A 15335-nucleotide genomic window follows, 5' to 3' on the forward strand; every position below is an offset into this window, starting at 1 on the left:
AAGATATCATAGGAAAAGTTTCCTGCAAAGAGTAAGGTCATTGATGCATACAATTAACTTGTTGGATGACATTCTAAAAATTGTGGGGAGATATCTTTCTGTGGCTCATAAAGTTCTGTTGCTACGTAATGCAATTAGTACCTTGTTATAAGATGAAAAAAAAAGGAAATTAAAAAAGCTTGCCCATTTTTGAAATTTACCTAGATAGCTTTTGTTTCCTATCAGTAAAATAAATATTGGTGACTTTGTGTTTTATATACCAATGAAAGCATTTGTAGATGGAAGTGCTAAGCTAATAGTGCTGCCTAAAAGTTCTTCTTGTCCATCGTATTAAATATAATTCTTAAATAATTAATGACTTATAGACATGGTTATCATATTTATAGCTCTTATAGGAGGTTCACTCACTCACTGATATTATTTTCCAAAAGATAACAGAGTTACTGTAATATAACTAACTGTAAAATGGCGTCTTGTTTTTGAAGATGTATTATTGCATGTAAATCCACTTTAAAACTGAGTTCAGCAGCAATAAGTTATCAAATGATGCAATTAAAATGTCTGATTTAGTATCTGAAAGTGTTTTAGTATGTCTTTTTTTTCTTTGGCTTACTTTTTTCCCCTTCCTTCTATTCCCAAAGAGTTCTAGAAGCCAGTATTGCAGAAAATAAAGCAAGTTTAAAGAGGACGCATCCAGAGGTATGGAGTGACTCTCCAAACCCTTATGATCGAAAACGGCAAGACAACTGTCCAGTAGGATTAAAGAATGTTGGAAACACATGCTGGTTCAGTGCTGTCATTCAGGTAAGCACCATCTTTCATTAGCTGTGAATGTTCTTCATTTTATTTAATTTTATTTAATGCAAGGTAAGTTATCTTAAGTGGATAAGATGTCTGTTTTCCTTGGAAGTTTAGGGCATTGAATGAGACATATTTGAGTGTTACTTTATTTACTGCAAATCTTAACTTGCTTGTGTATATATCTGAAGATTATAAAGTACTATAGCATAACTAAGTGAAGCTTCAAAATGGTGTCTTTTTCTTGTTGAAGACAAGGAGTCTCTGATGATTCTGAGTGCCTGCAGCTCATGCTGACATCAGTGATGACTGTGGATGCATAGAAACTTGAAAATTGGAGTAGGGATGAGAAATAGACTTTTTGTATTAAAAAAAAATGTGCAAATGACTGGAAGGCAGTGGCTGACTATGTAGGTAAAGGAAATGAGACATCCTGTCATGGAGTGCTCACTAGAATAGCTATGTGGAGATATGTGGCTGAGTAGGGCAAAAGAAGAAATAACTGGTAGAGAATAAACCTTGAGAAGCAGGAAAGTGAAGGTGATATGAAGGTGAAAGTGAAAGATATGGATAAAGTTGCATCTGTTTTAGACTATGTTACTTATTACAGCCTGTATGTGTGCTCTTAGGCTGTGTTTGTATATATACAGCTGATTGCTGACTTACAATAATTGTTGAGCTCTACCTATATGTCGAATTCCTATTTCATTTAATTAGAAACCACCTTTTTTTATAAGATAGATTTAGTAGGAAGATGAGTACAGATACTGCAACTTGTCTGGTGGAATCTAATGTTCTACTATCAGTCATTCATTGTATAATTATGAATCCATCTCTTAAAAGTTTGTTAGTTGTGATTGTTAAATCTGTATGTGTTTCTGTAGTTACCTTCAAAATCATCCAAACCCACAGATAACTGTGGCTAAATCTGCAATACGGTAGGATTTTTTAAAATAGATTTTAAAATTTATTTACAAGAACCAAATTCAGTATATTGCAACTTTTCATAGTCTGCAATTTTCAGAGGGATAAAATATTTAATACCCATTTTCAGCAAATTACTGTCAGGCTGAAGAACTTCAGACAAAAAATATTGTTACTTTCATAATGATCGGTGTTATACTTTGGCAAAGTCCATGTAGATCAATGTTCTGCCTAACAATTTCCAAAAATGGATGCTTGCAGAGAAATACAAAGTATACACGATACTGCTCTGTTTAAAAAACACTCCCAAGCTTTCAAGTACTTTTGTCTTGGGGCGGTGGTTCTTGATTGTTTGCAGCTTTAGTTGGTAATCCCCACTAGACTTCTCTTTTGTGCCCTCATCTCCCTTGAACCTTGCCATCTTCTTCTGTTCACAGGGTCCTTTGTGTAGGGGTTCCATAGTTCTGCTTCCTGTTGTGTGAAAAATCACCTCAATTTTGTTTTTGAATCTGACTCCCACTAGCTTTTTCTGGTAGCTTTCATGTCAACTGGTTGACAAGACAGTTAAAAGGTGATTGCTGTTACATTTCTGGAGACTTCTGTCATGTTTCTCTTTCTACAAGTTGGTGGTGTCTTTTTTCCAAGCTGATTACTGAGTAGCTGCTTATATAGGACCTGATCTAACCTCTGATCAGCCTTCTTGTCATCCTCCAGATCTTTTCTAGCTCTAGTAGCTTTTTAGTTGAAGAACCAGGAAAGTTCTTAAGGTGTGGGTGAGTAATGAGTTTATGGAGTGGTGCAATGGACAGATAAAGGCTTTTCAGGAAAGAAAGCAGGGATAATGAGGCAGAACATTGTGAAAAAGCAGTTCAAATGTATGCAGTGCTCATGTGGGGTGATGAATTTGTTAAGATGAGAGTTTGTTGGTCAGGATCAGAGGAGAGGCTCATAAAGATGACACTGTTTAGTCTGTTATAGACCACCTGACCTGGATCAGGATGTGAAGAAAACCTTCTTTAAAGGCAAGGAAGATCTGTAAGTAGAGGTGGACTACTCAGGAGGAATTTGGAAGTGTTGTCCAGGCATGAAAGGATGGTGTTAGGAAAGTGAAAACTCACGTGGGGTTAATGCTTGCAGAGGATGCCTATGTAATAAGAAGAGCTTTTGTTCCTATACTGGTAATAAAAAGCCAAAGAAGAAGAACCTGGGTCTGGTGCTGAACAGAGCAGGTGATTTTGTGGTAGCAGGTTCATATGAGGTTGAGGTACTTAGTGCCTGCTCTGCCTCAGTCTTCAGAAACAAGGTCTCCCAGACCCCTGTGCTTCCCCTGTGGGAGAGGAGCTCTGAGCTGTGGGTGAGGCTTGAGTCAGTGGTTACTGGAGGCAACTGAGTCCATATTAAGTCCATGGGGCCCACTGAGCTCCTCCATCCAGTGGAGCTGAGAGAAGAGGGCCAAGTCCTAGCAAGGCTGCTGTCTGTCATCTTTAAAAGTTCACTGAGAATCGGAGAGGCTTCTGATAAGTGGAGAAAGGCCAAAGTGTCAACCTGCGGAGCTATGGGATGGTTGGACTCAGCTGATTACTGAGAAGTTGGAGCCAGGCTTTGCACAGCAATGCATGTTGGGAGGACCTCATGAAATTCAACAAGGCCAATTGCAAGGTCCTACACCTGGTTTGGGTCAATCCCACACATCAGTATAGTCTCGGTGATGAATGAATTGAGAGCAGTCCTGTAGAGAAGGACTTGGGTTACTGGTGGATGAAATACTTGACATAGGCCAGCAATGTGCTCTGGTAGCCCAGAAATTGTATCCTGGGCTGCATCAAAAGAAGTGTGACCAGCAGGTTGAAGGAGGTGAAGAATCTCTCTCTACAGTGCCTTAGTGAGATCCCACCTGGAGCACTGCGTTCAGTTCTCGGGCCCCTAGCACAAGTGATACATGGACCTGTTGGAACAAGTACAGAGAAGGGCCACAAAAATGATGAGAGTGCTGGAGAGCCTCTCTTCCCATGAAGAAAGGCTGAGAGGGCTGGGGGGGGGGGGGGAGGGGGGAGGTTAGCCTAGAGAAGAAAAGGCTCTGGGGAGACCTCATTGCAGCCTTTCAGTACATAAAGGGGGGCTATAAGAAAGATGGGGAGAGTCTCTATCAGGGACTGTAGTGATAGGACAAGGGATAATTGTTTTAGACTAAAAAAGGGTAGATTTAGATTAGATATTTGGGAGAAATTGTTTACTATGAGGGTGGTGAAGCACTGGAACAGGTTGCCCAGAGAAGCCGTGGATGCCCCATCCCTGGAAGTGTTCAAGGCCAGGCTGGATGGGGCTTTGAGCAACCTGGTCTGGTGGGAGGTGTCCCTGTCCATGGCAGGTGGGGTGGGACTGGATGATCTTTAAGGTCCCTTCCAACCCAAACCATTCTATGGATCTGTGATAGAGAATGGGTTTAAGTATAGGTAAGAGAGATTCGGTCTAGATTTAAGGAGCACTTTGCCCATAAGGACAGGCAGGCAGTGGAGGAGGCTGCCCAGAGAGGCTGTGCAGGCTCTGATGAACCTCAGAGGCTTTCAGGAGCTGCCTGGACAAAGCACTGAGCAGCTGGGCTCATCTCACAGGTGACCCTGTTTAGAGCAGGAGGTTAGATGTCCATCAGTCCCATCTGAGCTGAATTCCCCTATGATTCTATAGTAATGTTTTCCGTTACATTGTCATCCTTTCTTAATTATTTTATTCTGTTTTTGGCTACTTGCATTGACTAGATGTTTTCATGGAACTGTCTGTCAAAAATTCAAAGTCTTACTTGAATAATTATAGGTTGCAGCCCATCATTTTCTATGAATTTTAGGATTGTTTTCCACCACGTACCTCACTGTACATTTACCCGTGTTGAAATTTACTATCTTACTATATAATCACTCAGTGCTACATGATCCTTCTGTCAGTTCATCATTGCCAGCTCTTGTTTTTACCACATTGCGTGTCTCTGTACTGAGCAGGCTTGGTCATCTTGATACTTGATCCCTTTTCTAGATTCTTTCAGAATATGCTCACCAGCATAGACTGCAGCATGGACTAAGTGAATTTGCAGTAACCTACCTTCAGATTGGACCAGACTACTTACTCCTGCCCTCCTTCTCTTTTTAGTTACCCTTTTATCTGTGCGTGGATCTTCAATCTTACCTCACGGCTGCATTGTTAACATTTTTTATTGAATTACTTCTTCAGAAATCATTCTGAAATCCCAGTAGGTTATATAAATTGGATTGCTGTTGTACTTTTTTTTTTTTTTTTAAGGCAGGATTTACTTAGGTGCAGGTAATACTTCAGATAATGGAATGGAAACATTTCTGTATTTGTTCTCCATACCACCTCCCTTGCCACCTAAGGGAGGTGTTTCATCTTCTTGGGCCTCTAAGCATGTACTAAGCTATCATGTTTGAATAAGTTTGAATTTTCTGAGATCTTTTGAAGTTTTCCTTGTTCCTCTCTTCCTTCCCCTGTTCCCTCACATGCGTAGATCTTTTTCCAATAGCAGAAACGTTTTCTTGGTGCCAGTATAGAGGAACATTTTATCTCCATAAAGCTCTTTGTAGAGCTAATATGACTTGGCATTTTACCTTCTCTGTTGTGAAATCAGATTTTTACATTCCATAACAGTTCCAAATGTCAGGACTACTGATTTTAGGTGTATTTGTATTTCTGTAAAATATATATTTTTTTTAATTCATAAGGACTGCAAATTCTTTAATAAATGTTTTCAAGGGAATTTGAATTTTACTTCATTAATCATAGAGATAAAGACAGGGGCTAGGGAATGTAAAAATGCTAGACCTATGATCTCATGTTATTTATACCCAGCATGCAACTTTATACTTTGAAAGAGGATTATAAAGAGGACTAGCTAGTTCTTATGGTCATCACCCATGTTATGTGAAAATATGTGGCATTTGGAATTATAATGTTTTGACCCTAAAAGATAGTTAACCTTCTGTATTTAGGTCTATAGAATGTAATTCAAGTAAACCACTGAAAGATTTATAACTTCAGTTGGTTGAAAATTTAGGTTATTAATATTGTCTGCCAGCCAGAAAGACTTATGTTTCAAACCAACACCCCAGGAAATTTAATGCATGTTAATTTAGAGCATTAGCTAATACCATATTTATTTATCCACAGGGCAGATTGACTCCTTGGGTTGCATTGACTATGTAGAAGTATTTTCAAGCTTTCTTTAGGAGTCTTTTGAAACTTGACACATCACATAGGTCAACAATATCTAAATGTTAACTAACGTCAGTCACAATGATATATTGTGTAATATAATCTAAAAACTAAATTGCAGAGAAAGGAAAAAAAAATTCTTTCTATTTAAGGCGTGCTGGTTTAAAAAGTATCCTTTTGACATTTTGACAGTTTCCTTATGCAATGTATATGTTTTTTTATAGCTACCAATTAGCTGACTTAGTCAAATGCCATCATCAATGGCTTTGTTGTATTTACATTAAGAGCATGAAATTCCTTAAAATACATTTGTAGTGAGTGACAGCAACCACTAACGTGATTCAAACATGTCTAGAAATATAAATATTGCCCTTTAATCTCTATTTGTGCATACACACAGGGAAGTCATCCCCTTTTGTAGGGGAAGAAGGAAGTCTTTCTTCAGATAGCTCCAGAACAAAGATTTGTTTTCAGCAATTACATTCAGTATCACTAGAATTAACAATATTTTTCCTTAATATAACTTTCAAAACCTGTCCTGCTGTTGAAGACTTTTGACTTGATAATAGCTTGAGTTTAGAAAGGAGTCCCCAAGAAAATATGTCAAAACAAACTGTATTAAAGCATGTTCACTTCTTCCTTTTCTGCAAAGAAACTTATCAAGTCTCTTAACGGTTTTCCCCTCCTTTTGAGCTTTCAATAAACCCAAATTTCTGAAAGGAGTTCACCCATACATGCTTTTGCTTCTGTGTAGGTAGATTAACTTTTATAGAGGGATCTCTAAATCTTAAGGTTTTAGTTGATTTCTAGAATTGTTTGTTTGTTTTAATTCTCATTATTCTAACTGCATATATCTGAACTTGAAATAGATCCTAAGATATCGAGGTCTTTAAAGAAACAAAACACGAATATACTACTTCTTTTTTTCTTTTAGATTTCAGTGGTTCCTTTGTAAAAAGGTAACCTCACATTTAGTTATAAGAGTTTATAGTCTGAACCCTGAGTCTGCAAAGGGTTTATTAATAATACATTTATTAAGCCTGTCAACTGTCTCTTCTTTGTCATACTGAGCATGAATTCAGTGTTTGCAGAATGCATGTAACTCACAGGGCACGTGCACTACTGAGCCTCTTGGAATCGTTTGTAGGTTTGTTACTTGTGCATGTTGTCTGCAAGGTCTTTTAAACGTCGTGCAAGATTATCTTTCTGAGGTTGAAGTAGGATTTTAGTCGTGTGTAAGCAATGTTTACCCCTTGAAAAAGGTGTCATGTGAGGGAGTGCGAGTAGCTGGCCATTCAGTGAATGCCATCCAGTCAGCGCACTAAGACAAGTTCTGATGGAAGGAAGAAAGTGTGTGTATGGGATCACATGAAAATTGCACTGTAAATGCTGTTCTATTTCTGCCTCCAAGTCCCATACCTAAAGTACTAGATGCAGTGTTTATCTGGGACTCACGACTTCCTGAGTGCTTATCTGGATAGTAGTTCCCCACTCAAGCAAATGCATTATCCTAACAGGACAGATGGGGTTTGGTGTCTCCATACTCTTTTCTATGTGAGTCTGTAGGAGCCTGGTCAGTCACTGAGAGCCAAGACTTTTTTTTTTTTTTTTTTTTTTGTCTCTCCCTGAAAGTGCGTAGCTTTCAGAACAAAGAATTAACAAGCTAGTCTTATAATTCTCCGTGGCTGCTCTTGAACTTTTAATTTCAGGGTCCCTAATACCATTTCTGGTATTCTACTCATTTTGTGCTTAGAAGAAACCTTCTTTCTTTCCTTATTTCAATATATTTGGGGCTAGGATCCCACTTGATCTGAAGCTTTTAGTTCTAGAAAGCCAGCTTGATTGGTGAGAATCAAGCAAATGTTTTCTTCCCAGTTGTTGGCTCAGCTATTGTTCTTCCATCTTTGAAGCAGTTTTCTGCAAGAAGCTAATTTCTGAATTGTTTTGTTTTTCCTGTTTGTCAAGTTGAATGAAAGGGATTGTGATGGATGATGTGGCCAGTATGTTAATAGCAAAATGCTTTTTATTATGTAAAAGAGTTGCATATATGTACAGTGTACATGATTCTCTTGCTTCCCTGGGCATGTAAATGGAAGGCTTGGTGTTGAAGAACTTCTGGTGTCAATCTCTGTTTGAGTTATTAAGTTAAGAGTCATTGACAGAATATTTTCTTTCCACTATTTTTTCTGTGGTACAGTCTGAGCTGGGGGTGGGTGGGAAATGTGTTATAAACTGTTCTGTAGAGTTTCATAGGCAGGGGAATAAGGATGTTGGAAATCTAGGTTCTCTTTCATTCCTTCCATTACTTTCTCTGTTACCCTGCTGAGTAAAGATCTAGCTGTCACTTCCAAGTTCAGACATGCTGTGATCTTTTCTGTTGGGATATGCCTTTTCCTTTTTTGTTCTTCTCTGTTGTCTCCAAGTTCCTCTGGTTCCTTGTGATTTTTCAAACTTATTTTATATTTAGTGGTATATAATATGAAATCTCTTTTCTGAAGGGTTGGAAAGCTTTAATGGATGATGGCTTTAACTTTGACTAATAACATGATTGTTCATTTAATTAAAATAAAGGATACAGAATAAATGCATTGAGTTGTGATCTTATGTGTAATTTCCAGGTTCAGAAGGGCATAAAGCCATGAAATTGCTTAGGTGTATTGTTTACTTGTGCATTTAGGCAAGAACTTGAGAACTGTAACCATATAAGGAAATCTTGGCTGTTATTTTATGTCTTAACATAATTTTTTCTTGCTTTAAGCAAGTAACAGAGGAGTGGTTGAATGGCATTTTTTAATATGTGCCAAGACACGAATATAAGATGAGTTCTTCTGGAAGCATCTCAGATCATGCTTATCTGTCTTCTGAATTACAGTAATGTTCTGAGTTTGTTGCTATAAATGAGTAAACGTTCTCTAAATACAGGCTGGTAATACCATGGTGAGCTGCTGTTTACTTAAAATGTCGACTTAACCCAAGTCTGCTGGAGTTCTTAAGTTAGTTTGACTTTCTAGATCAAACAGTATAAAAGCTGTGCTCCATCTTTTTCCATGTTACACCTAAGCCTTCTAGAAAAAACAAACCACAACAGCTTAAAACTGCATTTTATACTTGGGTTTTCAGCAGTTTGGAATGCTGAATTGTTGATTGTTTAAGAATAAGAACATGCTTTTTGAGATGCTTTCCAATGCTTTTAAGATCTGTGATTGAATCTCTCTGTGACTTTGAAAATACTACATGTTTTCTGGACTCCACTGTGCATGTGGAGTTGTTCTGCACAAATTCAACCACGAGATAGTGTCATATCTGTCTGTAGGAGTTTTGCTTCCAAGAAGGAGACAGAAAAAACTCTCATACCTATAATTTCACAAGTATAGGAACAGAAACTTGCTAAAGTCCTAGCTTTTAAGCTCCTTTATTCTTTTTTGTTCTTTGTCACTATGTGCAGGTTTCTAAGGAATGTGAGGATTTTTAGGAAAGTTTTTGATTGTGCCAAGTTCTCAGTGAATGCAAAAAAGCAGTATCAGAATTATGCTCTGGATAACTTCCTCGTTTTATCAAGGTCTTTTTCTCTAAAAGGTGGAAGGCAATACACAGGGCTATTATGTACTCATGAGGAAAATATATTTAAAATTTTCTATATTTTTAACAGTAATTATTTTTTACACTGTAATAAAATGTGTTTAATTTAATATGCAAAAGCAAGTATAGCACTCAATTTCATTTTAGCTTAAGCATTATAGGAAGGATTCTTGTCTGTGTTTTACTGCTATGCGATGTATGCATTGGCTTAAATATAGGTCTGATGAGCACATTTAATGCCTGTCATTAGTCTCTGTTCTGATAAACAGGATTTACCTCTTACTGTGAATGAGACACACACAAGTGGAGCAGCCAGCAGCCCCAGAGTAAGTTACAGGGAGGTGCTGGATGGAAAGCAGCATAGTGCATAAGTAGAACGGTTGGTGCAGTGGTAACAAACAAGCTGCTTCATGGACTTCTGTAGTCAAAAGAGTAGGTTCAAGAATATGAACCAAAAGGTAAAAGTACATCATTGAATAGAAAAGGTGGGGAATGCCTTAGAGACGAGAGAGAAGCAATTCTCCCAAATTAGTGGTATAGAGTCCAAAAGACTTGAAATTTGGAGAGAAATGAAGTTATTTGCTGGTGAAATTGCACGTGTTCTTGCAATATTGAGCTCTGCTAGACACTAATATTCAATCTGCAGTTTGTGAGAGTGTTAAGACACCAATAATCATGAGTGTAGTAGGAGTACTTTTTTTTGGAACCCTTAGCACTTTATCCTTACTAGTTAAAATACTTGAAGTTAGTAATGCTACTGACAAGAGTATATGCTCATATGTGCAGGTTAGCATATAGCGTTCTGCTTTTTCTTTGATTTATATTATTGGCATGAATGGAAAAATTAACCCTAAAAATGGCCAGTCTGCCCCACTAACAGTAGCTCTGTGTACAGTAAAACACCAGAGTTGTTTATAAAGTGAAGTAAGAACATAAATCTAATTTGTCATGTTGGCAGAGGCAAACTCTTCTGAATAATATATTTAATGACATAGGCAGAGTTCTATTTATGCTCTTTATTTTCAGAACAATAATAATGTATTAATTCTTTAAGATTGTTCTATGCTTGCTATACAGGGTGAAGGTAGATACGGTTGCTGCTTTGTGGCTTTAGACTCTGAATAAATACAAAATTGGAAATGCACAAAGGGCCCACGGTGGCTAAATGTCATCTTGGCAAATGGCTGTTTCAGGGTGTTAATGCATATATAAGGTTTTGACTTGCACAAGATCATGTTTTGGCTCAATGCCAATACCTGAAGGGATTCATTTAAGAGCTCTGTAGGAACGCATGCTTCTCTTTCCCCCTGCCTAATAATTGCTTTTTAAGCTGTACTGACAAGATACCTTTCAATTTTGGTTTCTAACCAAATTAAGTGGTTGCTAAATTTTCTTTGCCAAAATTCAGGTTTATAATTTTCTCCTGTTAAATCTCATGCTTTGGCACTAATTGAGACAAATTTTCTTGCTAGTATTTGCTGCAGACACATTGCTATTGTTATGCACACATACACTAGTGGTGGCATTCTTACTTGTTTTTAATTCAGTTCACTTTGCTGAAAGGGAGCCTACAAAGTAGCATGCCACAAGAATGGAAATTGCACAGCTTTTCTTGTGGCTGTGTTAAGAGAAACCTCAATGCTGACCACATTTCACAAAAGCCAGTGTTCCAGCTGTCTGCCTGTAGGTATGTCCTATTTTGTTGGCTAAGCTTTAATAACCAAGATTTCTTCTTGCTTATCACCTTAGGAAGAGTTTCATTTTTCTACAGCCATTACAATATTGGTCAAATATATTAATTCTGCTTAAACATCATCATGATTTTCTGTGAAATGAGAAATGTTTTTGGCATCTTAAAGCCTGTTTTAGAATTAGTAGCCTGAATTGCTTTAATACAAGCTTCACAGAATAATCTGAAAGCCCTTCCTTCCTTCTGAGTTTAGTCTTTGCAAACTGAATAGAAAGATGTCTGTGTTTGTTGTATTACAAGATTGTGTTTTTCATGTAAACTTTAGAAAGGTAATCAATATTAAAAATTCACCAGCTGTGGCTCAAAAATATTTGCTTCTTTGACCTGGACAGTGGAAACATACGAAATTGCTAGTCAATTTCTTTTTACATCTGTTGCTGAAACAGCTGTTTTTAGTGCCCTGTGCTTACAGATCTTCAAGAATGCATCAAAGAGTGCCTGTTCAAAGCTATATGCAACAGCTTGATAGGTTATCTTTCATCTAGATGTAAAAGTACTGTTTCCTACTCTCCAAGTATGGTTGATGGCAGTACCTTTACAATTTTGGGACTCCATTGGCAGCTGGTAATGATCTGAGTTGCATGCTAAGCTTTTATGGATTTAATGTGCTGACTAATTTACATTCTTGCAGTATTAATGCAGCATCACAGTACTTGAATATTAAGAATTATTCCTTTATTCAGCCAACCTAAATTCTGCCAAGGCCCTTGTTTTGATAATCCTAGATAGTAAGAGGGGAAAAGGGATACGCAGGATGTTTTAAGTGAAACCAAGGCTACTTATATTCTGAAACTATTTGGCGTCTGTCTACGTAACCAGGGTAGACATTACTCAGAAAATTGAACATTTTTGTTATTTTACATTCTTGAAGCTACACCTCTAAATAGTTCTCTCTAGCATGACAGAAAATATCTACGTTACCACCTGTTCTAGGGGAAAGCCTCAAAAAGTCTATTCTCATTCAGCATCATTAGTTTGAACTCCCTAAACTGACACTGGATTTTTTTTTGTTTGCTTGTTTATTCTCATTTTCTGTTACTCTCTCATTCTGTCCCTAACTGAAGTAGTAGCAGAGAGATATTCTGAAAATCTGTTCATTTTCATGGTAATTTGAACTGATATCACTTGCTACTACTGTGATTCCCTCTCCTAGCAGTGGTGCTAATCTGTCCACTTGATAAGCAGGTGTTAAGCTAGTAGGAAAAATAAAACAGTAAAAATTAATCATTTTCTGTCAGCTTAATGAGCTGAGAGGACAAGCATTGTGCAGGAAGTGGAAGCAGAGGTGGACTACTGAGGAGGAGTTTGGAAACATTGCCCAGGCTTGAAAGGATGGTGTTAGGAAAGTGAAAACTCACCTGGGGTTAATGCTTGCAAAGGATGCCTATGGTAATAAGAAGAGTTTTTCTTCCTATACTGGTAATAAAAAGTCAAAGAAGGACCTGGGTCTGGCTCTGAGCTGTGGGTGAGGACTGAGTCAGTGGTTACTGGAGGCAACTAGACCCATATTAAATATTCCATGGGACCCACTGAGCTCCACCCAGTGGAGTTAAGAGAAGAGGGCCAAGTCCTAGCAAGGCTGCTGTCATCTTTAAAAGTTTACTGAGAACCACAGAGGCTTCTGATAAGCTGGGGATCTTTGAGATGGTCAGCCTTTGCTTGGTCAAGCAAATGTTCTGACTGCAGTTGTTAAAGTGGGGTGTTATTTAACATTTTAACAATGAGTTGGAATACCTGTACAGGTACTTAAAAAGGATTCAAACAGATTTAACAAAAAAATAAGAGAAAATAATTTTAAAAGAAGAAAATTAAGAATAAGGTGAGAAGTAAAGAGCTAATACTTACTCAAATTAAATGCCAGGCAAAATCATAGAGTTAAGTACAATTTTCTGTACTAAATTTGGATGTGTGTGTTATGAAATTGGCCAGCTCAGCTGCTTGGCACTTTGATAGCACTTGGATTAGTCATGGAGAGAAGTCAGTCCTTGGACATTATATTTCAACAGCTGGTTTATTTTGTATGTAAGACATTGCTATGTTTCGCTTGATGAAGAGCCCATCAGTGGAATGTTGTTACATCATGAGATATAACTTCAATTAGTACGAACTTCTAGAATGACACTTGAATTAAATATTAACATTTTCTATGGTTTGAGTAAGTAAACAAAAGGACTCAGTGTTTTAATCTTTCTTCTCTGCAAGGAAGGATAAAAGGGGAACCTGTATTCTGACCATCAAAACAGGGAGGGGAAAAAAAAGCTTGCCTACTTGATTGTATTGATTTAACAATGTGAGAAAGGACTTTTCTTGTTGGTGTTTTTGTCTTCTTAAATCTAAAAATGTTAGGAAAGACAACTTTGATAGCTGCCTGATTTTGCTGGAGATGGTGTACACTCTGGTGTATGGGAAGACGTCAAACTCAGAAAAGGGTCTTTCGTGAGGAGAGCAAATTCTCACTCATCTTTTTTTCCATCTAATGTGTTTAAAATTCTTAGAATAAACCCACTGCCTCTTCGCAATTTGAGTTTCACTTTCTTGGCATTATGGGGTTGAAATCCTGTTAAATCCATTGTGATCTGTGACTTAAGTCTTTACCTGTATAGAACAAATTGTGGGATCAAAGTCTACTGCCAGGGTAGGCAAGCTCTGCCTTTCAAAGATAAATAGCTAATATGTGATCAGGAAAAAAAAAGGTTACAGGCTGTAAAACCAAATGGGATGAATTAGAGGGTAAACCTCTCCTGTGCTTCTCTGAGCATGTTTAAAATATATTAAACCCTTTCTTCATCCAGATGCTGATCTGTCGTAATGAAGTGATAGAATTAAGCCTAAATTTCCCTTAAGAAGCACTACATCTTTAACTTTAACCAAAGCAATTCATGCCTATACAGAAAAGCAACAATGCGGTTACATCAGTGCTCTGGACTTCAGTTCTCAGCCACTGCTTTGGACTTCTATTTTTGCAATCAGTTGCTCTTTTTTTCTTGTACTCTCTTGGCTTCAGGCTCTGTGTTACACTGTGGTGTTCTTCATAGGTGTGCCTGTAGACACCTGTTTTCCTGTCCTGTTGTACATAAAATAAGGATAACAGCAGTTCCTTATTCGCTAAGTTGTGTAACCCAGTTTCCTTACTCTAACGTGCAGTATTCAAATCCTGAAGAAATGGACAGAATGGAATAAGTACAGATAATTGCAAGTAGATTTAAGTTGCATGTACAAAGATATAGCCTCTCTGCATTGGTAGATGATAGAGGGGCTACAAGACAAATTTTACATAGTCAAAGAAGGTCTTATTTTGATTTGAAAACTAACAGCTATAAAGTTAATAAAATGTGTTGTAAAAAGTAATTTATTCTACCTATCATATAAATCTATTGTTTCATTTAAGTATAAAGATTTTTTAATTATGCTTTTTCAGTAAAATAACTGAGTAATGTTGAGAATATATTTAGCAAAGTTAAGTAAAAAAATATATAATGCTTAAGTTTCATTTTAAAAGCTATATGTTTAACATTTAATTTATTGGCACACTTTGGAATAATTTCTTAGGGTTTGCACATGTGCTTAAACACTTTATTTGTTTCTTTTCAGTCATTATTTAACCTACTGGAATTTCGAAGACTAGTTTTGAATTTCAATCCTCCTGCAAATGCTCAAGACTTGCCCCGAAACCAAAAGGTAAAATTAGAAGCTGACTTCCCCTAGTGGTTAATAACGGCATTTCTCTATTGTAATTGATTTTTGCACTGCTCTCTAGTTCAAATTAGCACAGATGTTATAGGTGCCAATTAACATCGCTCTGAGCTTCTTATTATGGATCTTTACATAAAATACTTTGGCTTGGTAGTAGAGTACCTCTCTTAACATCCTGCCCTGTAGACTTTGCTCAGCAAACAGCAGCATAGACCAGATTCAGTGGAAGGGCTACTCTGAACCTTGTGCAACAACTGTGGCAGCACTGATGCTAGTAGGTGAGCATTTTTAATGTGGAGGTAGTTTGTATGAAGAAGCATGTTTTATTCTGCACCCCTCACACCTCAGGCTAATGTGGAAGAATGGGTATGGA

The 15335-nt window shown here is 37.4% G+C and overlaps 1 protein-coding gene across 1 annotated transcript in view; it reads left to right on the forward strand.

Annotated features, from left to right (window-relative positions):
• USP25 (ubiquitin specific peptidase 25) overlaps positions 1–15335 on the forward strand; it is a 461260-nt gene that overhangs the window by 36715 nt on the left and 409210 nt on the right. Inside the window, exons 5-6 of the mRNA XM_080562087.1 lie at positions 642–804; positions 14861–14947. Of these exons, the coding sequence (XP_080418213.1) occupies positions 642–804; positions 14861–14947 (250 nt within the window). The remainder of the gene's footprint in view (positions 1–641; positions 805–14860; positions 14948–15335) is intronic.

This window comes from Anser brachyrhynchus (assembly GCF_964034855.1).
Source record: "Anser brachyrhynchus genome assembly, chromosome: 1".
In the NCBI taxonomy this organism is placed as follows: domain Eukaryota; kingdom Metazoa; phylum Chordata; class Aves; order Anseriformes; family Anatidae; genus Anser; species Anser brachyrhynchus.